Here is a 27,509-nt window from a genome sequence, read left to right as displayed (position 1 = left end):
GTTTCTTCTTCTTCTTCTTCTTTCAATTGCTTTTCTTCATATACTGGAAATTTTTTCAGGCGTCCTCAAACTTTCTGCACATTCCTGGAAAGTCTCCAAAGGGGCCACATGTTATGTAGTTGCAAATTTCATGGTCAATGTGTTATGTTTGTTATAATAATATGAATGCCTTGGAGTCTGGCCAAGTGAGGGTGCCCTCTGAACTCTTTGACACGAGGCCTTATCTTATTTTAACAATAAGAACCCTCACAGGCCCTGTACCATTTAAATATCCAAGAGATAGATAGAGAGAGAGAAGAGTCTGCCAACATGTTATATATTTACTATAATGGTGTGAAGGCCTGGTCCGGCCAAGTGAAGATGGTCTCTGAAATCTTTGATGAGAGACCTTGTTTTAATAACAAGAACCCTCAAGGCTCTGTATTTCCTTAGTATCAGAGAGAGAAAGAATTTCAACTCAAGAGCCTTGTTTAGTTTTGTGATGCCTCCTGTAACATATTATTTTTTGGTGACATATTATTAAAAATATAAACCTGGAGGCATGGAGCTCACATCCCCTATGCGTTGCCATTTGAAGGCCTTGAATTCAGCTTCATGTGGCCTACTGGAGAAATCATAGCTATCCATGCCCATTACCTACTTATGTTCATGGCATGTGACAAATACTAGTTTAGACATACACATTTGGCGGAGGCTGAAGTCCAATCCATTTATCTCAAAGGCACATGTCCTCCAACAGTTGTGGGGCAGAAAAATATCTGATTTCATTGTCTTAGTAGATGTCACATTCAGTCTATTTGGTGTTGATTTTGCTTTTTCAAAAGTCATTTTCAAAAGATAATTTTATTTAAGTAATTAGAAGTACTTGTTGATATTATATATATATATATATATATATATATATATATATATATATATATATATATATATGATATTTCATAATCAGAGGACAAACTACCTTTTATGGATGAGCTTAATAAATTTGAAAGGTATAGGACAATTTCACAAAAAAGAATCTAGAAGTTATTTTTAGCTTCTCCTAAAAGTGTGTTTTCGACTTCCTGCTTCTTGTAGAAACATTCTCAAATGATATTACCACACTCATTTTTTGTAGAGTACTTTAAAAGTTGCAAAAGATCTTTTAAGCAGCACCAAATACATCCTGTGTCAGTTGTAGCTGTACAGTAATAGGCCACCATATGAGCTGTTTGATTAACTTGTCTAATTCTATAAATAATATGCATATGCTAAGCAGAGAATCATTCTTATCCAATCAAAACATGTTGAAGAATGGCCTTGACCAGGAATATTGATGTTTCTCATAGGAGTTGGGAGTCTACTCCACTTTAAGCTGATGTATGTGCATCTTGTCCACAAAATTTAACTTTTATAGCAGTAGTTTGGTCTTCAGTGCAGGTCTTGAACATACTCAATTTTTTCAAAAAGGTATAAGGCTCCAAGTTATCAGGGATGGTATTCTTTCTGAACTGTTAGGTTTTCAGCAACCATGTTCAGGATGTTCTTGAACACCATTTTAGGTAACATCAAAATGGGATGGCATTTCCAGCCCCATACCTTTTCAATGAAGAAACATCACCAATACCTGGTGTGGGATGCCAAAACCGGTCTACCGACCATACTGGTTGTGTACTGACAGTCCCAGGAGTTGATATATACTGGTTCCTTCTCTATGTTTTCTTATCTGTTTTGGTCCATCCTGAGTGTGCCGATGCTATACTTTTATAGTTCCAGTATCTTAAACCTTGCTCTTGAATAATCATTTCCTTTGTTGTGTTTTACCAGTTATGCAGCCTCACTATTTTAGTAGAAGTAAGTGCATGGATGAAGATGTTCTTGGGGACCAACCAGCATATATTATTGACAATAGTTCTTACATTTTTGCCTTGGATTTCTTTTCTCTCTGTGTGTGTAACACCTAGGTCTGTTTTGTGATGTGTTTGATCATGAGTAGCCTTTCTATTCATATATATATATATATATATATATATATTCAGTACTGCTTTTATGTGCATCTTTCTTATTTGTTTGATTATAGAATAAATTTCTAACAGCGGGGAGTTGTTTTAAGTCGATACAACAATTTAAAATTAATCTATTTTCAGGTTTAAATTTGATGATGAGCGAGTAACAAAAGAAGACATGAAAAGGGCATTAGAGGAACAATATGGTGGTGAAGAAGAGGTTTATATAATGCAATGGGAACAATATCAAGCATTCACTTTATTTCCTCTTTGTTTCACATCTTCTGACCCTTCTCTTTTGTCTATTTTACTGCCTACTTGTGTCCTACAGTTACCTCAGACAAATCCTGGCTTCAATAATACTCCATTTAAATTTACAAAGTATTCAAATGCGTATATGCTTGTATATATTCGTGAGAGTGACAAGGAGAAAATAATATGCAATGTGGATGAGAAAGACATAGCTGAACACCTTAGAGTAAGGCATTTGCTGAATATTTTTAGTCATTGGATGCTGAATATCAGTTGAGACTTAAATAAGTACCATTCTTCAGATAAGATTGAAGAAAGAACAAGAAGAGAAGGAGCAGAAGAAAAAGGAGAAAGCTGAGGCTCACCTTTATACTATCATAAAGGTCTTTACATGAGTTCTCTCCTCATTGAGTTGAGACTGAATTTCTAGGTGTCTCTGCTTCCCTCTCCAGGAGATTTTACTATGTTTTTTTTTTGGTGCGTCCAGGTGGCTCGAGATGAGGATTTGGCAGAACAAATTGGAACTGAGATATATTTTGATCTTGTGGATCATGACAAAGTCCGCAGTTTTCGTATCCAGAAACAGTTGCCTTTCAACCATTTCAAGGTAATGTTTGTCAACCTAGTCTGTGATATGAAGTTTCAAAATGCTGTATATGTAAGATGCCTCAGTTCTATCATTTTCTTATCTTTATTAATTAGTTTTCTTTTCTTATTTGAAAGTTTTAATCTGTCAGTGTATTTGGTTTACTGCCATGCGTTTCCATGTGCTGCATGGTTGTATGGGAAAGTAGTTAGCAAAAGTTCATTATTTTTCTTGATTTTGTTTTCCTTCTGTGAAGTTTCCATTAATATACTGCTGTTTAAGGCTGAAGTTTCCACTTGAACTCATTGACTTTAGGGTCAGTGTATTTTAGATGCTTCCCTCCTTTCTGGCCAGTTCTAGCCAAATTTCTTTGAAGCTGAACAATTTAGATCTTGGACAATACTGAGAGAATAGGAAAGACACAAGCCATTTTTGCATGTAAATTTTTATTGTTATCTATTAGTGAAATAGGATATGTCAACTTTGTTATCTAGTGTGCTCTAAAATGGTTCAGCAGTGGAACAAAGACGGGCAATGTCAGATTTAGATGAAACTATTGTTCTCATCTTGATTATTTAGAAGAATATCTGTTGTCATGATTTCGAAAAGTGATATCCCGCATTGTGACCCAAAAATGGTCAAACTTCAAAGACTAAATCAATCTTGTCTTCTCCATTGGCTAGAAAATGGTAACTAAGGTTTCATATCTCGTTACCGAACCCTATACATGTACCATCCTGGTACAGAGTTGGTACACCCGATACGGAGGTTGATTTAGCGTATTGGCAGTCAATATGCCTCTTGTACTGCATACCATTCGATACCAATATGGTACGGTGCACCTAATACCAACCAGTACAGGGTACCATGATGGTAACCTCTCTTTTCATTTTCAGCTTCTTGGACAGAAGCAACATATGGACACAATGCCTTGTTATCAACAAAATGAAAACATTCTACCATTGTAAGATTTTTTTTATTATGTAAAATATCCTCCATGGGTCAATCTTAACTACTACTCATGTTAGGCTGGCATTCTTTTCACCTCTTATTATAGGACCACTCTATTGGCTTTGTTGGGTGTAACTTAATCCTCCTGCAATATGCAAATATTTGGTGCCAGCATCTCCCGTGTATTTGTTAAAGCATTACTATGCATTCAGTATAGCAGCATTATCATTATTGAAAATTTTCTTGGTGTATTGCTAGTTTTTGAATAACAAAGGGATCTACAGGAGGAGGTCGCCAAAGAATTTGGTATCCCAGTTCAATTTCAGCGTTTCTGGCTATGGGCTAAGCGGCAGAACCATACGTACCGTCCCAACCGGCCTTTGATGCCTCAAGAGGAAATACAGTCTGTGAGTAAATTTTCTTCGACCACTAGTAGTTAATTATTTCTCATTCTATAATGATAGTCATGCTTTCAATTTATGACTTTGCCATAGTTTTTGCTTCTGATTTTTATGGAGTCCAATTAAAAAAAAAGCTGTATGAATTATACATGACATTGTTGGGATATGGTCCATATATTCTATGCATGTTTAATAGCCATCATGATGCTGTAGTTACACGTATACTTCTATTATGCTAATTACCTGAAACCAGACCATGACTGTCATGTTAAATGTGGTGTCTTGAATATGACGTACATTTTCATTGGACTCTGGGCTTGAGAATCGAGGTACAGGCTTTTCCAATATGTATTGCATGTTGCTTATAAATCATGCCTTTCATAACCTGACTCTATTTAAACTGTTTTACAATGAGGATGCTTCTTTTCACTTACTTGGAATCAAGGTTTGCCGAATCAGTAGTGGGACCCGTATGTCGATCGGCTGGCACTACGGTACGATATAGTACGGATCTATATTGTGCTGTTTTGGGATGTACCACCTTTTTCTCTCAATTTTGAACTAAAGTAGGCAAATGATTCACTGACTTCGCTTAAGAAGTCAGCAAACATTTGTCGATTTCATTTTTTGCCAACTTAAAATGAAGCAAGCAAATGGTTTGCTGACTTTGTTTAAGCGAAGTTGAGACATTATCGGACCTAAATGAAAAGAACCAAGTAAGTAATTCAAACTACTTAGATAGAACTGGACATACTTGTCAAACTTAATCCATCCTGTATAGAATGGGCTGTTAGCATATTTCTTGTTTTAGAACTATTTGAATTTGCTTGACAATTTCTCACCTTCCTTTCTTGCTGAAGTTACTATAACATTTCCTAAGCAATCATGCTCATTTGATGCTTGCCATATGGTTTTAATTAACTTTTTGGTTATAACTTGCTCTTTTGCATGAGGATGTTGTAGCTGTTATTTTCTTAATTAAATTTCTTTTTCTAATACTGTTTTGTGTGTGTGATGATGCCGGTTTTAATTTGTCCGCTAATTACATGTTCATTCATCTACTGATACGATTTCATGCTCTATAGGTGATTTAATGTCTCAATTTTGGATTTAGTGGACCTGGCACTATTTTTCAAGCTAATCGTAATATTATTGAATCACATAATGTCACACGGCAGTCTATTTATATGCTAAGCATTGCTTTCTGGAATAGTTCTTTGGGGATTCGTTTTATTTCCTATCCATGTGAATTTTGCATATCTATTGATGTGGTTACACTTTGTATCATGCATTTCTTTTTTTGAAATACTGGGTTAATGCTACACTGTCACTTTGTAGGTCGGACAGCTAAGGGAGATATCGAACAAGGCACATAATGCAGAACTGAGGCTCTTCTTGGAAGTAGAGCTTGGACTGGTAATAGTTATTTCACAGATTTGCTGCAATTAAACACTTGGTTTAGTCTTAAGTCAAGTCTCTGAATTTCTCGTTTTCTATGTCATAAGTTGTCATGCTAACAATAGATTTATGTGCTTAACATGATGGGTGTCATTGTTGATAATTTAGGATCTTCGCCCTCTTCCTCCGCCAGATAAGACCAAGGAGGATATACTGCTCTTTTTCAAACTTTATGACCCTGAAAAAGAAGAGCTGCGGTATTTGTTGGTTTCTGTTATAACTCATGTTCTTTGTAATCTTTTGTTACAAACTTCGATGTAATATCTTAATTTTTCTTGTAAATGAATGTAGATATGTGGGAAGGCTCTTTGTGAAGGCTTTCGGTAAGCCGTCTGAGATTCTGTCAAAATTGAATGAAATGGCTGGTTTCCCCCAAAATGAACAAATTGAACTTTATGAGGTTGGCTTTAATTTTTTGTCTTGAGCTGTTTCGTAGTATTCCTGTTTTGTCCCTAAGAAATTTGTCCTTGTTTCATGTCCAAGTTTGTGGCTCTTATAATTATTCTATTGAAATGTTCTGATCATTTCTTTAATAATGGTTAGGAGATCAAGTTTGAACCAAGTGTGATGTGTGAACACATTGATAAGAGGATCCCATTTCGATCTAGCCAGGTATCTGATGCATGATTTTTTATTAGTATGGCTATGGCATATCTTGTTCTATAGTATTGGTTATTACCATACCCTTTTTTTAACAGCTTGAAGATGGGGACATCATTTGCTACGAAAAATCTTCTATGCTAGATAGTGAAGACCAGTATCGTTATCCAGATGTTCCTACTTTTCTGGAATATGTTCATAATCGACAGGTATATGTCTGATGCGATTTTTTATGCTATTTATAATTCTTCTGTCTTTCTAAGACTTGATTCCAAATATGCTCTTGTTTCTTGCATGAGTAATCATTTTTCTTCAGATCAGTTTTTTCCTCTTTTCTTTCTAGTATTATATATCTTTCCAAATAATGCTCTTGTACCTTATATGCTATCATAAGAAGTGCTCATGCAGCTTCTTGCTGATAAATTCATATGGTATTTGGAATTGTTGTTTGCATATGTTGTAGGATGCCTATTTTTCTTTCATCAAGGTTAAGTAGCTTCAAAATTATAACTCATGATTCTTTTTTTTTGTTTTTGCAATGTAATAACGGTGTTATTTTACTCTCCATTTGAAATTTTATTTTTTTGCAACAGATGATGTCCAATGGTGTTATTTTACTCTCCTTCATTCCCTTGATTAATGTTGTTCACATTCCATAGGAGTAGAGCAATTGAGCTTCATGTCCATTGCAAAGACATGTATTCAGCAGGCACTAAAGAAGTTTTAATATTCTTGGAGTAAAAATGGTCACCGATCTTTCTCCTTTGGTCAATGGCTCTGGGGACATTTTAGTAATTATTGCTTACCAGTGGTCTGCCACCCTGTGCCTGTATCTTACAGTACCTATCTGTCTGTGCTTGCTCTTGGAATGCACAAGCATTGCAGCATGCTGAACACAGGCACGCAGCCATTGCTCTCCCAATGTGGCTTTCCATTGAGACTCTGGCATTGTGCGTATTGTGCCTTTGTCAGCTATGCTGACTGGCATTTGCGTCTGTAAATGGGATACTTAATTGCCATTGGATGCTGATAAAGGAAAACAAAAGATTTAAGAAGGAATATTTTTTCATTTTCAATAAAATTCAAGAAGAGACTATGAGAGATCGTATCAAATTTTCTTGAAGAATCCTAAAATTTCGGTCCACTTTTTGATGACTGTGTGAAAACAAAAGGCATACACATGGATCATGTTTACCCCTTCGCATCCGAAGTAGATATATCTGTAACATTTTCTGCAGTTTTCTTATTGCATCAAAAAAAATCAGAGATTTTTTCTTATGTAGTCTACTGAATTCTCAGTTCTTTAATGTAACATGAAAAAAATTGTATTGAAGTTCTGGACATATAGACAAATTATGAGAACCAATCCTGACTGGTATCTGTTAACCAAACTATGCTTTGAGGTATTGTGACATCAATTATACTAGTTTTCTTGGATCTAGATGGGTTGTGAGGTAAAAAAACTCTGAACAAAGAGGATTTTGAAATTATATCTCAAGTTGTGCATTAATGTTTATCAGCATCTCATGGATGGGGGTTATTGAGTAATGATTCATGATCCGCTGGCATTATTACAATATGTCCTTCTAGTATTTAAAAATGCAGTGCATATTGCTGCATGTGCACCGGCATATGCGTATCCGGTCCCTTGACCTTTTAGCATTGCCTACACAATATTATACATGGTCATACTGCACATGGACCAAAAAGGCTGTCCACACAGCATTGCACGGAAGCATATGTGGCATTCTTATTATCGTACAGTTGCATATATGAGCCCACTTAGCATTCTAAAGCTACATGTACAGCTCTTATGTGTGCCCATGTTGGTAATTCAAGTTCAAGTTGATGGTTAAGTATGATATGGTTTTAGGTGGTCCTGATCTGAGTATTAATACTACTAAAATATTGATTATGTTGTAATTATTGCTGTTAAGTTAGTTGTTATTGTTGTTAATATTGCTATTATCGATCCATAAAAAGTTATTTTCATCAGGATTGTTTTTATCATACTTAATATATTTTATTTATTTTTAGATAGCTAAAAATTAGTAACTGCATTGCATTTTTATTTGTGGCCTACATACCTTATGTGCACTGTGGTCCCTTGATCGCTTGCATATTGGTTTTAAAACATTATGTTTTGCATATCATATGCATATAGACACCTTTTACAGGAACAAAAGGAATTGGATCATACATATGCTTAAGGGTTCTTTGTTAAACTTAAACTATTTTAGAATTCTTTCTATAGATTGTAAGTGTTGTTTCAACCACACCTCCCCACATACAGGCACAAGTTCTGAAGTGGTAAACTGTATCTATCATCAAAAACCTTGACATGCACCTATGGTAATGCATTAGTATGTAGTTGAAAGAAAGACGTAGACGACGAAAAGTAGGGCATACTGTGATATGTATCTGCATATTGAGATACATATATATGTTTAATTACTATTATTGCATCCATTAAACTATGGTCTCTTTGGACCCAAAAATTGAAAAAACATAGAAGGGCAAAAGAAATAGTGAACTGGTATTGAACTGCTATGCATCTATTTATTGAGTGTTGGCACGGTTTGGCTCCGTACCTACCATACTAGCATCTGACTGGTACAATCGCTGATACTGAGATTGCAGATCTTGATAGTTTGTCTTTTTATTTAATGTTATTAATATCTTTGCAAAACCATCCTCATTAGTAGGAGATGCAGATGGTACAAGTATGAAACAGTGGCTTCCTTTAGTGAGAATACCTTCCTCCTCTAAAACTCATACTTGACTTTTTTGAAAGAAAACCCTAACAAATGCTTGAAATCCTTAAGCTTGTCAAACATGCCACACACCTGTTTGTGCCAGTCCATGCCGATTGTGTCAAACTCAAGTAACCTGCTACAAGGTCAATATGGCGGCCCAATGCAAGAGGCTCCCACCATTGTGGGGTCTGGGAAAATTCAGATGTATGCAGTCATACCCTTGCATCCGAAGAGGCTGTTCCAATATTATGAAATATGATCTCCAGGTCATAATGGAGCAATGTTACTGTTGCTCCAGGGCTCACCCTCTTTATAAGGCCGATAGCGAGTGCGATCATGGAATTTATTGGCACGGTCCAATATGAAAATCCATGGTATGGCTAGACAAGTCCTGTAGTTGAATATGGTTGATGCAAGAGATTTATGCTGCGGGCTCAGCAGCCTGTCTGTTTTCCCCCCTTTCTAAAATCAGATTGTTTGTGCTTTTATTAGCTGCAAATTTGCATGCAGAGGTGCTGAGAGATTGTCATAAACTACCTAGTCTGTGTAAAAGCTAGTGTTAATATGCATGGTGAGTTCATCATGTTTTACTAACTTGGCACCTCTCAGCTACAACTTGAGGATTAAGATAGGCAGACAGATTTGTTGCATGTTCACTTGTTTGTGACATTCATGGAATCTAGAATTGAAAATCAAAAAGTCAGATGGTTTTTTATGGTTGCAATTTACTAAAACTGTTTGAAATAGCGTGCAATTGCTTCTGAGGTTGGTCACAATATGCAATACTTGGCTTGTAGTTACTGGACTTATTATTTGAAAACATGCTGACTTACAATCTTCTGCTTTTCACAGTTTGCTCTTATGTTTCTATTTCATAATGGAAATTTTATTGAAACAATTGCTGGTTTTCAGAGGCACTATTCAAAATACTTGTTATCTCGATACTGCATATCTATGTTGGAATCTTCTCTATTCAGTCTTGTTCTCTGCCTGTTGTAGTTCTCCTCATCTATCTTGACTCTGGAAGCATTTTATATGAGCTTTTGTATGATGTTATGACATAGGTTGTCCATTTTCGCTCATTGGAGAAGCCAAAGGAGGATGATTTTTGTTTGGAACTGTAAGTATTTTAAAAACTTTGTTTTTGGTAACTAATACTATAGGTTGTCCATGTCAATAATTACATGTACCATATAATATTTCTTTTATTCTAATTCTTTCATTTTTTTGAAGGTCAAAGCTTTTCACCTATGATGATGTTGTGGAGAGAGTTGCTCGTCAACTTGGTGTTGATGATTCGTCAAAAATTCGGCTTACTTCTCACAACTGCTATTCTCAGCAGCCTAAACCCCAGCCTATTAAGTACCGTGGTGCAGAGCATCTTTTAGACATGCTTGTTCATTACAACCAGGTTTTCATCCTTTGACAATATTTTCAAACCTAGAAATAAATCTCTTTTATATGAAGCTGTTGTGGAGAATTTCTGAGTTCTAATGACTCCGTCTGCAGCAGACTACTGACATATTGTATTATGAAGTGCTGGACATTCCTTTGCCGGAATTGCAAGGTCTAAAAACTTTAAAAGTTGCATTCCATCATGCTACAAAGGATGAGGTTGGTTTGCTGGCCATCATTCCTTCTGTACTTATCATTATGCTTGGTTAGGCTTATTTGTCAGAAGCATATTTGGCTGTTATCAGGTCGCAGTTCATTGTATCCGGCTCCCCAAAAATAGCACTGTAGGTGATGTGATCAATGAGCTGAAAACAAAGGTGATTTTACATTGCTTGCACTTTCTTATCATTATTCGTTGAATTAGGTTTTTTGAAGTGTCTTGGGGAACCTTTTGGTCACTGTAGGAAAAAAAAATCTTTGAATTTGATATTTGCCTTGCTTGCAGATACTTGTGTAAAATTTCTTTTATGACTAGATCTGGTAAAATATCTTATTGCATGCTCTTATTTTTAGGTTGAACTTTCTCATCCTAATGCTGAACTCAGATTGCTTGAGGTGTTCTATCACAAGATCTACAAGGTACTGTTTTGGCCATTTAAATTTTTCATATATGGTGCTATTCCAGTTTGAACTTGTATGACAAGCACGTTTACACATTGTGCGAAGCACATGCACTTACTACTTTAGGTTTTCATCATGCTGTTAGGCTTCCTGAAAGGCATATTTGAACTCAACAGAGTTGAGATTAACCACTGGTACTGATAAAGGGTGACATGTAATACTCCTTCCAGGATTGATATTCTATGAAGGAACTTATGCCTCATGGTAGTCAACTCATTTTATAAGTGGTGGTTCAGTAGATCATTTGCATACATGCAATCTCTGATAGAGATTGTGCATGTATGTTGCATTTTGATGGCTTTTCACAGTCAAAATTCAGTTTTGTTAGTGGCGTGAAATATTTGTTTAAAAAACTAGTCTTGCTGATTTACCTGTCAGGTGTACTGCAAGTTTGAACCATAGAAATCTACAATCTTTTACAAGCACTTATGGCTGAGTAAATACCATTTTACTAGTTACAGTTGTATATTCCAACATTTTATTCATATTTACTTGCATCTTTGCAGATATTCCCTCCTAATGAGAAGATAGAGAATATAAATGATCAATACTGGACGTTGCGTGCAGAAGAGGTAAGTTGCCACTCTTCTGTATTCACTGTAAAAGCAGATTTTCTTGTACATAAATGGTTTTGTTAACACATTGAGGATTTTCTGATGAGTGATGACCTAGCAGGTCTTGTCATCTCAAGGCATAGTTACTAGATGATATTGGCATATATATATATATATATATATATATATATATATATATATATATATATATATATATATATATATATATATATATATATATATATATATACTGGCGTTCAGAGTTTGCATGTACTTAGGTGATTATCTGTCCATGATTGCAGATTCCTGAAGAAGAGAAGAACCTTGGTCCCCATGATCGCTTGATTCATGTTTATCACTTTACTAGAGATCCTACTCAGAACCAGATGGTAAATGCAGACTTGAAGCTTATTGACTTGTTAATCCTCTTTTTTCCCTCGAAAAATAGACGTCAATGCTTTTGCAGCCTCCTTATATATAGTAAAATAATTGTTGGTGCTTTGAAGTAATGAAAGAGTTTCATATCTGAAAATAATATTCTATGAACAATAATCAGGTTTGGCACTTCTATTTTCTTGGTAGTTTGCATAAGTATTTCATATAAAGAAAATCTTGATTGCACACTTTGCTATGATTGCTATTATTTGAAATGCTTTATTTTACATTGTTAGCTGTTACCTATCGTTTTTGCTCTTGGGTATGCTTCTTCATCCATCTTTCTTTCCTTTTGGGCTTGTCCCCCTTTTTTTCCCCAAATTATCAGCTTTTACTTTTTTTCTTTTACTTTGAATTACTTGCAATAAATCTTCCTTTGAATAATATTGATGTTGCCTGTGCATCCCTTTTTAACATTTTCATCTTTTTCTTTTTATCAGCAAGTTCAAAACTTTGGAGATCCTTTTTTCTTGATTATACGCGAAGGAGAGACTCTAGCTGATGTCAAAGTCCGCATACAGAAGAAACTGCAGGTTCCAGATGATGAATTTTCAAAGGTTGTTTCTTTCTTCAATCATTTCTAATTTTGTTTTAACTATTTCCATCTAAATCTGTTTTTTTTCTATGTTCAAAGACAATAAAAACTATTTTATTGACATTTCATAATAGTTGATTAGTTTGACAAGTTAAAAATACTTCTTTTCCCCCCATTTTCTTTCTGATTTAATTAGTATAATTGAATGAACCTAGTTATGGCTGATAACAGGAAAAATTTTCTGCTTATATTGATTTCTGTTTTCACCTCTCAGAAATAATATTATTTGTACATAAGAAAGCAATTTGATTTGGTTGACCCGTATTTGTTCTGATTTTGAATCTAGTGCACATCCCAGTTTCAGATTAGTGGGTTATCTATGCATCCTATTATGTAATTGGACTTCAACACATTTGGATATGAATTGTTAGAATTAAACTCAACCAGATCATGACTGATTGGACCTAATTTAACATGACCAAAATTAGTTCACATCTGGATATCTTTGGATGTAGGTGGGTAGTGTTTGTTTTCAGTCCAACTCAATACTTCTCTGACCCAAATCAGCTTCTGGTATATGATTGTTAAAACCTGATCCATTTCCTTGGCAGTTTGGGCTGGAACAGGTCCCTGTAGATTGAGGTCCAAGTATTATGTACTAGATTTGCACTTTTGAAATATTTGTCAGGGTGTGGATATAATCCCTGTTTTGTAAAGAGAAATGTCACCCATTTGCGAAATTCAATGTTGGTGGTTGAAAAACTGAAGTCATAAGCCACTGAATATGATCTAGAAGACTAAATCTCTGCTCTACAGAAGGTTATATGTTTTGGAAACCTGTTCTTATGCGAGAATGGCTAATAATATGTAGGCGACCCACAGTATAGTCTGAATAAGGTTGGTTTTGATGGGACGATTAATGTTTCGCACTGGATATGATCTACTATCTCTAAACTGCTTGCTGTTAAAAAACCATGTGATATGGAGATCTCTAGTCTATGCATCCAATGGTTAAGAAATATGCATCGTTCATTTTATTTAAACCATCCATTTGTGACCACTAGACCCATAGGTGACGCGTAGGCCAGGGTTCTCTAAATCGCATGATTTTTTAGATAGTAAGCAGTTTAGTGACAGTGGATCATGTCCAACAACTCAGATCATTGGTGCCTAGGCTGTGGTCGTCTAGTCAGGACTGTCCTCAGCTGTTGTGTGGGCCCCCACATATTAGCTTTACTCTGTATGCATCAAATTCTCACAATTACAAATGACAATGTGTTGATTTTGGAGCCATTCAAATAAATGCCTGCATATGGTTATCAGATACAAATTGCAGAATGCATTGGACCTTGTTCCTGGAATTTGCTGAAACAAAACATCTAAGATAATTATATTGTGGATAGTCACATTCTAATTTATAGTTGTAGTCAAATTTTGGATTGCTGCAAAAGAATTTCTATCAACATTGTTGATAACTGCTCCTGCCTATACTTGCTGCATTTTATGCTGAGTCGATGACATGCATTGCTTGCTTCACCTGAATATAGCATATCTTGAATTCTAATATTCATATTTGTTGTTTGATTAGTGGAAGTTTGCATTTTTATCACTTGGGCGCCCTGAATACCTACAAGATTCAGATATTGTGTCCAATCGGTTTCAGGTACGCAATGCTGTTCACTCTTGGTTTTAATTCATTTCATGCCAAATGTTATAGTTCATGACTTGCTTTTCTTGATTCCTAACGTTCTAGAGAAGGGATGTTTATGGAGCGTGGGAACAGTATCTTGGGTTGGAGCACCCAGACACAACTCCGAGAAGGACTTATACAGCTAATCAGGTAAAGCGATGAATGTTTCAGCCTCTCTGTTTACCTATTTCTGTTCAGAGTTCCATGGTAGATGTCTTGGGTCATGGGTTGCTCTGATGGATATTTAGTGGTTTTCTAGTACCTTCACGGACGACTATAGATTGCATGTTTTCTCTGTATTTTCCTTTTTGACTTCGCACAGCCAAATTTTTGCTTTCTGGTATAATTGTGATGACTTTTCAATGCCTGCAGAACCGTCACACTTTTGAGAAGCCTGTAAAAATCTACAACTAGAGAATAACTTCACCTCCAACCGAGGCACCCTGGTATCAGATGCCTTCGGTGGAAAATGAGGATGAAAAATTAGAGTTAACCTGAGAATCAACTGTGACATGTGGTTGCAAGGATTCACAGCCTAATATGTTGCTCTGTAGTTCATTACGCCACCAGCTATGGGAATTCTCACAGAATGCATAATCCTGTCTCTCTCTCTCCTTTTTTTTTTTTAACAGTATGATCTTTCTGGTTCCTTTCTATTCTTGTGAAGGCTCCCAGATAGAGGTCACCTCCGTTCCAGTGTAATTAACAACATTTTGGATTAGGGGATGTATACAGGGTATAGTTTTTTGATTTCATCTTTCTTTTTCATGTTTGTTCCTGCCTTGTTATATTCTCTTTTTATATTAGTTTTAGTTTATAATGTAGGGAAAATGGGAAATGTATAATGGGGTGACTGGTGTCCGCTGGTTCAGAACCATGTAAATGGAACTTCGCTCTGCAGTTTGGCCTTAGTGCGTTATTATCATCTCTGCTGGTGGCTTCCCATCATCTTTCTAAATTAATTTATTCCATTTCCATTGAAATATAAGAGTGAAGGTTGTTGAGGCAAAATTGTTGTGAAATCAACTTCTCAAGGTTTGAAGAAACCAAACGGTTCGTACTGTTTCAAACTCGGATCTGTACTGTGCCTTGCCGTTTGTTCCCATATCAACAAATTGTGAGTTGATGCAAGGGCGATGTGATGCATACAAATCTGGTATACCCTGCTGCTCTTTCAAACTGGGTATACAAATTGTGAGGTGATGCGAGGGGCGATGTGATGCATACAGATCTGGTATGCCCTGCTGCGCTTTCAAACTGCGTATAGCTTGTCTTCAGGGTGGATGTGGCCATGTGGATTAGTGAGGAAACTATCCTCAGCATGCATATAGTATCCTGTCTTTTGATATGTAAGTTTTGGTTTGTGCATTAAATAAATAAATAAACAAACTGCCCAGGCCTTAAAATCCATAAGCTACAGGTCGTGTATGGAGAGATTATGTTGATGCAACAAGAACTTCCTGCATTTTGTTCTTCCGTGTTTATCTCTAAACTCCCTCCTCTAGGCCTACGCAAGTCATCAATGGTCTGTTTCCGTGCTTGAACACGAAAGAGATGATATTGACAGGTCTAATCGAATTACATAATGGGAATTTTGATGAATGGTGGCCGTCCTCGGCGAAATTTGTGAAATGCCTTTTGTTCTCCCTTTATTGTTTCTCTAGATGGGATGACCTCATACGACGAACAGGATGTTCACTCTCTCACTGGATTTCTTTTGCATCTTTTCATTAAAGAAATAATATGTACCTGACCTCAACATGTCAATTTTTTTGAAAGGAAAACTTGGATGTTCTTCCACCAATGGCATGAAAGAAATAATGCCCTCCACGAATTGAGAATATCTTGCCAAATAAAGTTGCTATCATACCACTTTGCTCGCATGGGTAAAATCCAAATCTTTATCCATCGTACTCAAATATACCCCAAGGCTATTTTCTCTTGGCTTAATCCCTTTGATTACCGATAATTATCCTTGTGCAATATCAACATGTCTACCAACAGACTAGATTAAGTATACAACCAGCGCATGCAGAGAGGGCCTCAACAGGGTTCACTTTACCTACTACATTTTCTTTTCGAGATGGCTGAAATGATAGTTGCTACATGGAACCCCAACTCCTAAACAAATGCCTGCAGAATCTTAGCTGTGTAAGGACACTTTATGATTGCCTAGCGGTTAGCAATTTGACTCCACATCCCCAATAAAAAGAGATTCAATAGGTTAGAAAAAATACTACAAATCATAGGTCATTTGTACTTTTATGCATGATATGCATGGCTTGGACGTGGGCGCTAACCACTCACTTGTACTTGATTTCTATTACTTTCAAATAGATAGATTTGTTGTAGAGTTGCAAGGAACACTGCCTCATTTTTCCATGTCATCAACTTGGCATGTTAGTAAATTTTTTCCCTGAAGGGCCTCAAAAAATCCAAAATGCTATGTACTCAAATGTCTGAAGAATTGAAACTCTGCAAGTCATCCTACCGATACCGATAACTATAATGATAGCCTTCCATGGTACTCTTAAAATATAATCTGCAGAGCGCGTAAATATAACATCAATTTAAATAATAGATTTTCCAATAGTTATGGGCTGTGAGATCAGCCTAGTTAATAAACAAGGTACGTGACCTTCTAAATCATGGTCCTGGCACATCATTTCCAGATTTCCACTAAGTTGCTCAAATCTAGAGTCATCCTTTGAATTTACATGTACGCTTTTATGAGGCCTACAAATAAGTGTAGCAAAATCACATTAAATAAACTGCTTATACCAATGTCTTAACCATTAAACACGACAAGGAAATTACAATATTCACATCAAACGGAAAAGTTCAATAATGGCACGTAAGTGGGGCAAGTTGACATTGAACGCTAATGGAGGCAAGCACATAATTTTGCAGTAGCTGCACCCCACGCTTTCATGGAAAACGTCAGATGAGCAGATAAAATACTCATGAATTCCTAGTCAGCTTGCAAATATATGTTATAAAGAATAGAAGCTTTAAATTTCACTCCTTGCTTATGACTTTCGGAACTTTAATATATGGATCACTGTAGCGTGGAACAGCAGATATTAATGCCTCCCTATATTCATGAACGCCAACGAGTTGGTTTCAGTAGATGCATATCATCCTCCGAAGATGAGAAGTGTACGATTAGAACTAAAAGCAAGTTCAGCTAAAAGCATGTTCTTTCTTACCTGTTCTCAAATGTTTCTGGAAAATCTTCTCTTGGACTGGCACTGACTTCAGTATCTGTGTTCAAAACTAAAGCATATTAGAAAAGACCAAACACCTAATTACCAGTGCGAACTCATGCATAAGATTGGAATAATGCCAGTGCATCTAATGTTTAACCTATACAATAATATAGCAGGGATAATTTGTTTTCCTTGTGATATCCTTTATTAAGCATATTTAAGTTTTATTACTGATCAAGTTAGAGGACAAGTAGTTTAGTATCATCATTGCAAGGAAAGGGCTACTGTAACTCTTGAAATTATAATCCTTTACTGAGATTTTAATCTTTGATCATGATATATCTAATATATATTACTCTAAGGAGTTCCTTTGCTCCGTATGATAATTTTTTAGAATCCTGCTTTATAATGATTGCATGTACTTTTACCAGAACAGCTGCAGCATGCATCACATAATTCAGCTTGATGCCTCTTTAATAGAAAATCCTAAAAGTTGACCAACTTCCAGCAGAAAATTTGAGATGACATATAACAAGTTATGAGTATACTCAAGGAGCATTTTTAAATACTTTGTTGGTTCTTTCAAGAAACAGATTCACCTCTTTTATGTTAAAATCATTCAGATTTATTGCCAGCCTTTGGCATTTTGCAGAGGAAGCATGCTACAATTTACAAACAGTTACGTAGTGTATTTTGCTAATGCTGTACTCTCTATGTTCTCTTTTCTCAGGAGAATAAACAATAACCTATCATTTACTACTGCTTACACCTTTTTTTTTATGAACAAGGAGGCCAAAGCCACCAAATACTACTGCTTACACTTGACATAATGATATAACATTATTTTTATAACTGCAAGAGGTGTTAGCCATCATCCATATCCTGTATTTTCACGTTTAATCTTTGGTGAGAAAAATCACAAGCACATCACTTGAAAGCATGGGTAATTTATGGTCAGATCAAGTAAATGATGTGCATGCAAGTTGAATGTAAATTCTCTCATGCATGTGTTTCTTTTCAAGGGAGAGGCTGGTGGGGGTAGTAGTAATTTAATATCATCACAATAATTATTCATAAAAAAGGTGAGAGCAAAACCCTTTCTAAGTAGCAATAACAAAATATTGTGATAGAACAAATAAAGGATGCAAATGTGATGTATGGGTGAACCAAAGAGACCACATGGAACATACGCTAGATTAAGGATGTGTGCATCCGTGCTTAATGGGGGTTTGTATTCTTTGCATGCTTTAAATGTAACCGCAAAATACGTTAGTGCAAATCATTTGTAGCACCTGGAGATGATTGGAAGGCTCCATATGAGCTTTGAAGACATGCAGCGATCCAAAAAATGTTAAAGGACAAAAGGAACAATTTGCTTCAAAGTAATTTGTACCTCCATATAATCTAAATGGGTCGAAGTATCCTAAAATTTGAGCAAAAGTGTTTAGGCTTCACTACTAGAAACTTCATAACTGATGATTCGTTTTAAGGTTTACACTGACCAACTCCTTGCAGCAAATGATAAATGCATCAAAGATCTTTACATACCAGCTCGAAGCGAGGGGTCAATGCTTTCCAGATTGACAGCCTGAAGTTGTCCAAACCTGTTATGAAGAGAGAGGAAAGAGATGCATTGGGTCCATAAAGAGTATACATGAAGTGTTAACAAGGAATAATTTCCAGATATTATTTTTTTTTAATTTGTAGAGTTTAAAATTAATTTGTCATGAAAATAAGTGGTTTAAAATATATACTAAGATAGACATATAGTCCTGCAATACATGGCGATCATACAAATGATCAATGTGGAAATCTTCAGAACACAACCATCAGCCAGTCTGCATGAAAGCCTCTATTAAGCGGACAGGAAGCAATTGGAATGCAACTATATGCAAGACATCTAAATTGACGCATGAAAGTAAGCCTGTACTTGCACAACTATGCATGCCACTTGCATACATGCGTGCAGACACAAAAGCATGGATCGAAGTATCATACAGTGCCAGTCCCTACTGACATGGTACCTAACATCACATCTGTTGTGCCAGGTGGGTAACTGACAAACGACTTTCAAGAAAATGAAAGAAGAACTAAGCCAGTAAGGATGACATTCATTCAGATAATAAGGTCCACCAGGTCACTTGTGTGGATCAGTCAACGACAGCAGCAATAGAAATTTGCATGACATGATGCATCAGTTATCCCCTTAGGGTTGTGGTTTACATTTGTTGTACTTACATAACATGAACACACAACAGGAGTTGGTTTTAGCATGGCAAGAATTAATCAGAACAGCTCTTGAATTATACACAACTTTTGTCAATACTTAACAAAAATAACATAATTTATCAGTAACTGAAAAATGTTGAAGGTTTTTGACAATACTTAACAAAAATAAGCATAAGATTTTTCCAATTATCACAAGAAATTGAAGAAACAGTATACTAGAAGAAGAACTTCCGACCTAAAAGAAAAGGACGAGGAATTAAAAGATATATAAGCAACTGTGACTAAAAAAAACAATCTATTCTGAATAACACATGTCTTTCACATACAATCATAAATAGTTCAGAAAGAGGATGGAAAGCCCTCAGGTAAGATGGGTGGTAGATATAAAAGAAACTTGAAGAGTTCCTAATAACACCAAAAGTAGCATCTAATAGGAATAATCGGCAAATGAGGATTTCTTAAATGGACCCAGATAGTTAGATAATGCTTGACTATATATGAATCTTTAGAAGAATGTGAAAATAATTAAGGGACTTCGACTCCAAATTGCATATTTATGTTCAAAATATTGACATGCCAAAATCCAAAAATGTTTTATTCATGTAAAACAATGCATTTTTTCTCAAAAAAAGTAAAACAACTTATTCCAGTTGAAGCTTTAGCATGGTGAATTAAGGAAGAAGAACACTAAAATGGAAACTAACAAAATTAACATGAATGACCATTAATATTATATATAGACAATGACTGAATGATATAAACAAAGAGAAAACTACAGATGAACTTTCAAAATTATTAATGCAAAATATGCACAGCTTCACCGTTGCAAATTAAATTACCAAAACCATTGTTAGTGCAAAAATATCACTTCATTTATTGACTATGCTAACTTTAATACGTCTCTGTAATGATTTTTTTTTAAAAAGGTCCCAATGCTGGCTCAGATGTGATGAAACAGGTGGAAAGTTTAAGTTAGGCTGCTAGCCAACACAAACAGAAGCTCAAATTATTGGAGGGAATTAATGAACATTATTCATCAATCATCAGTATTGCTGCCACTTATCAATGGAGCCATAATATAACTAGTTGCCCAGATAAATGGGCAAGAATTAACTAGGGCATCCCCTATAAGCAACATAACATCACATAACGCGGCTATTGTGCGTGATGAGCAAGGAGTGGGTGAAGACCCACTTTACTTAAAAGTGTGCAATATTAATTACAAAGAGTAGAAAATTTGTCGATACAATGATGACATGGAGAATCAACTTTATGTGCTTATAAGAGACCAAACAAAAAGGAGGAAAAATTTAAAGAATTTGGTTATAAAAACTGTAATAACTAATCTGTCTTCTGAAAAAATTCCTGATACTTTACAAGATTTTGCAGAGATGTTAGAATCTGAGAAGAATCAGATAAACTCTTTCTGGTGATATATTACTAACACTTTCTTCATTGTTACTAAGGAAACATATGACTTCAGTAATTTTACAATATTATCATTGTATTATGAATAAAAATAAAAAAAGGCCAGAAACAATATTTTAACTGGGACAAGGCTTTAATGGTCATGATTATCTATATCGTTCAAGACGAGTAAGACAAAGAAGTTAATTTCAGATGCAACAGAATAAGGACTTCAATAAGAAGTTATATTAAAGAAATCTAAAAGAGCAACCATAAGGTAGTTGTTGGATATGTCTTCGTTTGGTTCGAAATTCACCAAGTCCTGCTAAAATACCAATTAAGATTTGGAAAATTGTTACAGAAATTTGCTTAATAATATTTATGATATAGAAAATCATGAAAATGCCAAATGAGATGCAAAATTGCACTGTTGTGGAATTATGATTAGACGAAGTTTTGGGAAAGAGTAACAGGACGACGACTAAGAAGAATAAAACCAATCCAGAGAACCATACTGGATTTACTATAGGAACATCAGTTATTAAGGTCACACTTTTAACTTTTTAGTGTGTAAAACATATTTTAGTTAATCATTAAGCTAAAAAAGTTTTTAGTCATTAAGATTATCTTTTATAATAGTTTGTTGTCTGCACATATCGAGCTCTAATGGAATCCAAATTTTGTTATTTCAGAAAATATTTAACTAGTTCATTATCAGAATGTCTTTAACTTGGATAAGGTATAGGAACAGGAAAAAATATTATTATAGAGATGATTGATCATCATCATAGTTCTCATCGTAAGTAACATATGCAGAAATTAATGAAAGCTCAATTTTTATATTCTTTGTTAAAGAACTCAATTGAAGCGCTATATATCTTTCTTTGGAGAAATTATACACAGTAGAAATGGTTGTCAAACTAATTTCCAAGAGAAACCACAGTAAGATCATGGAGCATATATTCCTATCTTCTTGCAGTCTTGTTATGGTTGCAGTTATTAGCATTGCAATTTGACTGAGAGTTATGAATGGCAAAGTATAGGCATCGTGTTGAAATGTCAGCATGTCATTTTGCATCTAAACCCTATGTTATTGAATCAACTTTTTCAAAGTTGATTTTAAATATTTATAAAATTATAATTAAATTTCTAGACGAGCTAAAATCTATGGATGAGAATGTAATTACAATTTACAGGAAATCTAAACTTGATTATCCTGTCCTATTCTCAATTAAAGGACCCACATTTAGATTACCATTCAAATCTTAGACACCACACTAATAATGTCTGCTCCGCATTACTATTTTCTTCTATATTATCAATCTATAACCATCTTATTCACATACTCTTAGTCTGAAACTTAATTCTGAAGATCTACTCATCTACATGAGCTGACTAGAGATATCTAAGCTCTCTAATGCCATTTGGACTTACGAAATCTGCATCATTTGATGAGACAGCCAAAGTAAGCTCCATTGACAATATAGAATTTGCTAATTATAGTGTCAAACCAATTCTGGAATAGTTCTTTTGCTCATTTTTTCTGGTCCTACTTCCTATGTAAACTTTAATACCAAAGAGAATATAGTTTACAAATTTTTCCTATCCTTGCTTTTGCCCCCACTCTAGACTTATATGGTTCGCTCTTCAACCTACCATCCACAAAATCATTTTTAATTACTCATAATCTTTCTAAGCATAAATCCTACAACGTAAAAGGTGGATAAGTAATACAATGAAAAATTTCTGATCAACCAGATTAATATTCAATAAGAACTACTACACCATCTTGCTGATCTTCATCAACCTCTCTACCTGGGGCTGGAATCATGTCATTGGCTCTTCCCAACCTTGAAGAAACCAAGATACTAGATACTATTTAATATTGCCAAAGATAAGCTCCTCTAAGCAAGTCGTAAAAAAATCTTCAGTAACAGTAGTTCTAATATGGTACCTTATCGAATTTCACGAAAAGACTCATCATGTATGCGAAATGCATATGTATACTTATTTTGGACATCTTCATCGAAAATGGGCATCAACATATTGTAGGTGGAAAATTTTTTTCAAAGGTTCGCAATCTCGGTATTAGACACTATATCAGTACCATATTGGTACAGTGTATGTGCATGCCTAGTTGGTTCGACATATCAACACTCGGTACACCTCTCGTTCCAAGTATCGGTTTGGTATCGACATGGCACAGTACACTTGGTATAGGATAGTACACACTGGTACTATGAACCTCGATTCACTCTTACAAATAGAGCATCATATATCTGGGATATTCCCATGAGTAGGAAGATTTTAGGGGAAACTAAATTAGTTTCAGCAAGCTTAATTTTGGTCGATCAATGATAAGCTTCCCTCCCCCACCCCCCAAAGAAAAAGTTAATTATAGGCCCTGCATTACTTAATTTGGGTAGATTAAGGGTATAAGTTTTTAAAATGTCATTACATAAGTTTAAGACTTGTGTGATGCAAAATACATATTTTGATCAAGGAATGGGACCATGGACAATTGTGGATGAGAAGTAGGAATTGTCAAAACCTAGCTGGGAAACATAGGTGCAAGAGAGGAGGGGAATTGTGAAAGGCCTTTGTGAGATAGGGGTTAAAGGTGAGGCTAGTGTGTTAGGGCCATCAAGGAGATCTAGGAATCTTTACCTTAGGTGGCTTCATGGTTGATTTTCTTCCTTTTCTACGAATTTAGGTAATTACTACCCTTAAAACTCCCTAGCCATAGAAGTCTAGGCCAAACAGATTAGCAATATTCACAAAAAAAAAGAAGGAAAATCAACTCTGCAGCCACACCGGCGTTTAATGTTCATGCTCCAAGTCATGTTCTGATGGTTGTAATGAAATAGGATTAGTGGCATGCCCTGTCATGCCTGATGGCAAATAGTTACTCTCCTAATCCCAATCCTATCTCTAAGTAATAATCCTTTCTAAATAACATCCATCAACATACAGTTCCTATCTTGGATCCTCAAGCACACATAATCTGAAAGATGCATAAATATCAATCCTCTTCTTTCAAAAAATCTCAACCCCAACACTCATCGGGTTCTGCATGTTGCCTCACCTCTCTATCTTGCAACAGCCTTCCAAAGTTTCCTGGTCCTCTTCCACTTATGTTTCCACACTAGATTCCAATGCAATTCCCATCTCCTTCCCATTTTCCCCTACTTTCTGTTGTTTAAATATACAAAGATGAAGTTTCAGTTCTGAGCAAATGGAGGAAAACCATGATTTCCTCCTATATCAACCTTAATGGAAACCACGATCCGCTGAACCAATATCGGGTGCCGTACCTCATGTAGCGATTTAAATTGTTTCCGTCAACCTTAATAACCTCATGCTCCCATCTGTTCACAATTCTTTCCTTCGGTCCATTCATTTATGCATGAACTGCCTTCTAGATACCTTCCTATGTGATAGTTATCATAAGTAATCACACTATAAGTATTTGATTCATGTCTATTATGGTGGTTTTGTTAGGTTAATAAGATGGCACATAGATATATTTAGCATGCTAAAATCAAAAGAGCATTATTTTAACAAATTGTTGACTTATGATGAATTATAGTCTTCATAATTTGCTTTTTTTTTAAATTCAACTTAAGTTAAGCATTTACCTAATGAATCCATGGCCCCATTTCTTAATCAAACATTATTTCATGATATCTACATATCTAGCATATGTGCAATGCATATGAACTTTTCTAATGTTAGATATAGCACCCTTATGAGGAGTCATCTTTTTCTGAAGATGTAGCTCATAGTAAAGAAAATGAGATTAGCATGTAGTTTCATACCTGGATTATTCAAATAATCCAACCTGTGCTCAGAATCTTGTTGGTTATGAAATTCAAACACAAAAAACTTTCAAGAATCAATTAATCTGAAACTTAATTTTACTTTCACGTCATCGCTAAAGACTCAATAACCCACCATGTTGACCCTACCCAAAATAGCGCAAAAGGATTGTCTAACACTGCAAGTCCTAAAAACTAAAATTGTGCATAATATACATCAAATGATACATAAACCTTTCTCTTAAAATAGTTTTGATTTAGAGTCTTTTGCATATGGACCCATCATTTATCGAAATTACATACAACTCCTCACCTTATTGCCATTTATTAACCAATCTAGAAAATATTTAAGCTAAATTGCAAGAAACACCTTGGGTTAAGTTTCCCTCAACACATCAGGGTGAAGATGACATTTTAGATATTAGGGAGAGTCACTATATTTTCTAGTATGAAAGTACCCCCCCCCCCCCCCCCCCCCCACCCCTTCCTTTTTTCTCCCTCATCTTTGCCCTCAAGTGCAGCCTCAAAAAGCATAAAGACAAAGCCCACCAGGATTATTATATAAAGAAAAGAATACAATACAAGAATCAAGTGATATGTACCTCTAACAAATTGATCCATGAGCAATACAACAAAAGAGATGCCTGTAAAGCATTAGTAGTAAATTTGAAAAATATCACTGATGTTATATAGAACTATAGGACTTGGTAGAATCAAGTTTTTTTGGACTCATAAACTTAATCCTATGCTCCAATATGTCCTGCCTTTTTTTCTGGGCTGCAAAAATATAAAAAAACAAACAGTTTCCAATAAGCTTCCCACCCCCCTTAAGCTCTTTTCCACTTCTCTCAGCACACCTATATGGAACACCATGCCACTCTTTAACACTTATTTACACCCCAAAACCACACTTAGATAGCAAAACTTCCAAATATGACATCGTGATATCAAGCAATACACAAGGGTACAAGGCCACAGTTTGAGCACACTACAGCAAGGCCTAGGAACGGTGACAAGGTTAGATGAATTCATGGATCAGAGTAGCAACATGCTATAAAGGACCTCGAACAATGTTAATGGTTTTGATTACAATTCTAGACTTCCTTTGCAATGAACAGTACTGCATCCATAAGCTACACGTCGTGACCTCCATGTATTGCGATCTTAAGTATGTAGATTGCACATTGTATATTATAATCTTAATTTTTAAAATTATTTTTTATATTTTAACATAACAACATACATGTTTACTGACAAATAATATCTCTAAAACTCATATAACTAGATTTATGTAATAAATTGATTAAGAAATTGGTCCTCTCACCTTCTTGCAATGAATTTTTTTTTAAACAAAAATCAACAATTGAAATGTGAGAAACAAAATCAACCCAATTTTGCTCCTACATAGTCTTAATTTCAACTTAATGCTATTTCTGGGGCCTAGGGCATCACCTGTAATTTAGCATAAATGAATCCCTACATGATAAGCAAATGGTCATTAGAAATTAGCAAGCCCAAAAATGTATCAACCCATTTATGTTTATCTGAGCGCATATAATCTGACATTATTAATCATCAAAACTTAAACAAATATTTGCACTTGCATGTGTATTTCCACAATTATATATATGTATTATTAAGATCCTCATACATACCAGTCTATGACTTGTCTAATCTTGGGTTCAAACTCTTTTACCTACAATAAGGAAAAGACAACGGACGTAGGGTGAGGCAAATATCTGAGCATTGAAGCAAAATGGATGTGCAAGTTGAGAAATTTGCATGGAGGATCGAGAGAGAGCGAGATAGAGTTGAGGAGTTAATGGCGGGGAAGTAGAGTACCTCTTGCGAGGAGAGAGAGATGCGGGCGGTTTCGGCAAGGCGAGGCACATCTGAGGGTTGGAGGGCCGCCGAGCAGCGATGGACGATCGACGACGACGAGCGAGAGCGAGGCGCAGCACAGCTTGGCCACGATCTCAGTGGCGATCCCACCAAGACCAACCTGCAGAGGGCGATGACGCCGCTTCCGGCCGCCGCAGAAAACAACATCAGCGCGTTTTTCCTTTTTCCCGTCTCCTTGTCCGCTTGGACCGATACATCCCATCCTATCTCAATGGTAGGAGGCACATAATGAGGATAAGTCGAGGTTATCCTCAATGGGTACATCTAATTCTAGGATAACTTGGGATAAGATGAGATAATAGGTGTTTCTTTTTTTGTTTGAATAAATAAATTTTATTTCCATGACCATTAGTTTGTATAACAGCAACAATAAATTTGTTTTGTTGAAAAAAAACAAAATTATCATTAACTTTATGGTTACTTTTTATTAAGCAAGGAGAATTTCCATAGTTTTATCAATGGTAGTGGGATAATTTTACCCTCACTTATCCTTGATTTGAATGTCCTGTCCGGGATAAGTGGGAAAAAAGGACCTCTATCTTGCTCGTTAAATGACTTAAAACTGAAAAGCAAGGGTAGAAATTCTGCCAATCGGCCTTGCTTGCCTTTTGCTCGGAATCACCTCTCCTACTTGCTCTCCTACTCGCTCGATTCGTTCGCTTGCTCAA

The 27,509-nt window shown here is 35.6% G+C and overlaps 2 protein-coding genes across 43 annotated transcripts in view; one reads left to right on the top strand and one right to left on the bottom strand.

Annotated features, from left to right (window-relative positions):
* Positions 1 to 15,201, top strand: part of LOC103720599 (ubiquitin C-terminal hydrolase 12-like) — a 36,337-nt gene extending 21,136 nt beyond the window's left edge. For 2 of the 41 annotated variants that reach the window (XR_606200.5, XR_015984874.1), the window contains exons 12-33: positions 2,124 to 2,202; positions 2,314 to 2,460; positions 2,537 to 2,617; positions 2,722 to 2,841; positions 4,056 to 4,178; positions 5,511 to 5,588; positions 5,739 to 5,827; positions 5,922 to 6,030; positions 6,174 to 6,242; positions 6,329 to 6,439; positions 10,051 to 10,106; positions 10,220 to 10,397; positions 10,496 to 10,600; positions 10,687 to 10,758; positions 10,955 to 11,020; positions 11,569 to 11,634; positions 11,919 to 12,005; positions 12,492 to 12,608; positions 14,175 to 14,249; positions 14,340 to 14,426; positions 14,944 to 15,012; positions 15,102 to 15,201. Coding sequence is in view for 23 of the 41 variants with exons in the window: in XM_088721101.1 (XP_088577227.1) it covers positions 2,124 to 2,460; positions 2,537 to 2,617; positions 2,722 to 2,841; positions 4,056 to 4,178; positions 5,511 to 5,588; positions 5,739 to 5,827; positions 5,922 to 6,030; positions 6,174 to 6,242; positions 6,329 to 6,439; positions 10,051 to 10,106; positions 10,220 to 10,397; positions 10,499 to 10,600; positions 10,687 to 10,758; positions 10,955 to 11,020; positions 11,569 to 11,634; positions 11,919 to 12,005; positions 12,492 to 12,608; positions 14,175 to 14,249; positions 14,340 to 14,426; positions 15,102 to 15,158 (2,080 nt within the window). In the remaining 18 variants the exon portion in view is untranslated. Of the gene's footprint in view, positions 1 to 2,123; positions 2,461 to 2,536; positions 2,618 to 2,721; positions 2,842 to 4,055; positions 4,179 to 5,510; positions 5,589 to 5,738; positions 5,828 to 5,921; positions 6,031 to 6,173; positions 6,243 to 6,328; positions 6,440 to 10,050; positions 10,107 to 10,219; positions 10,398 to 10,495; positions 10,601 to 10,686; positions 10,759 to 10,954; positions 11,021 to 11,568; positions 11,635 to 11,918; positions 12,006 to 12,491; positions 12,609 to 14,174; positions 14,250 to 14,339; positions 14,427 to 14,648 lie in introns of all 41 variants that reach the window. The other 39 variants (XR_015984896.1, XR_015984868.1, XR_015984796.1 and 36 more) reach the window with 26 other exon arrangements.
* A 1,635-nt stretch (positions 15,202 to 16,836) lies between these two features.
* Positions 16,837 to 27,120, bottom strand: LOC103720601 (glutamyl-tRNA(Gln) amidotransferase subunit C). 2 transcript variants are annotated; one of them, XM_026809814.2, is made up of 5 exons: positions 26,782 to 27,120; positions 26,595 to 26,635; positions 19,034 to 19,089; positions 17,486 to 17,540; positions 16,837 to 17,012 (listed from the first exon to the last, which is right to left on the bottom strand). In XM_026809814.2, the coding sequence occupies exons 1-5, from the start codon at positions 27,103 to 27,105 to the stop codon at positions 16,847 to 16,849; spliced, it is 642 nt and encodes a 213-aa protein (XP_026665615.1). In that variant the 5' UTR covers positions 27,106 to 27,120; the 3' UTR covers positions 16,837 to 16,846. The 2 variants fall into 2 exon arrangements, with proteins under 2 accessions (XP_026665615.1, XP_008808609.2); XM_008810387.3 differs by lacking the exon at positions 16,837 to 17,012 and adding an exon at positions 17,039 to 17,370.
* Positions 27,121 to 27,509: the final 389 nt, after the last annotated feature.

This window comes from Phoenix dactylifera, chromosome 1 (assembly GCF_051530095.1).
Source record: "Phoenix dactylifera cultivar Ajwa chromosome 1, Ajwa_hap1_PhDact_Kaust_v1.1, whole genome shotgun sequence".
NCBI classification, from domain to species: domain Eukaryota; kingdom Viridiplantae; phylum Streptophyta; class Magnoliopsida; order Arecales; family Arecaceae; genus Phoenix; species Phoenix dactylifera.
The sequence above is the reverse complement of the archived record's forward strand: the minus strand, read 5'-3'. Positions and strand labels throughout refer to the sequence as shown.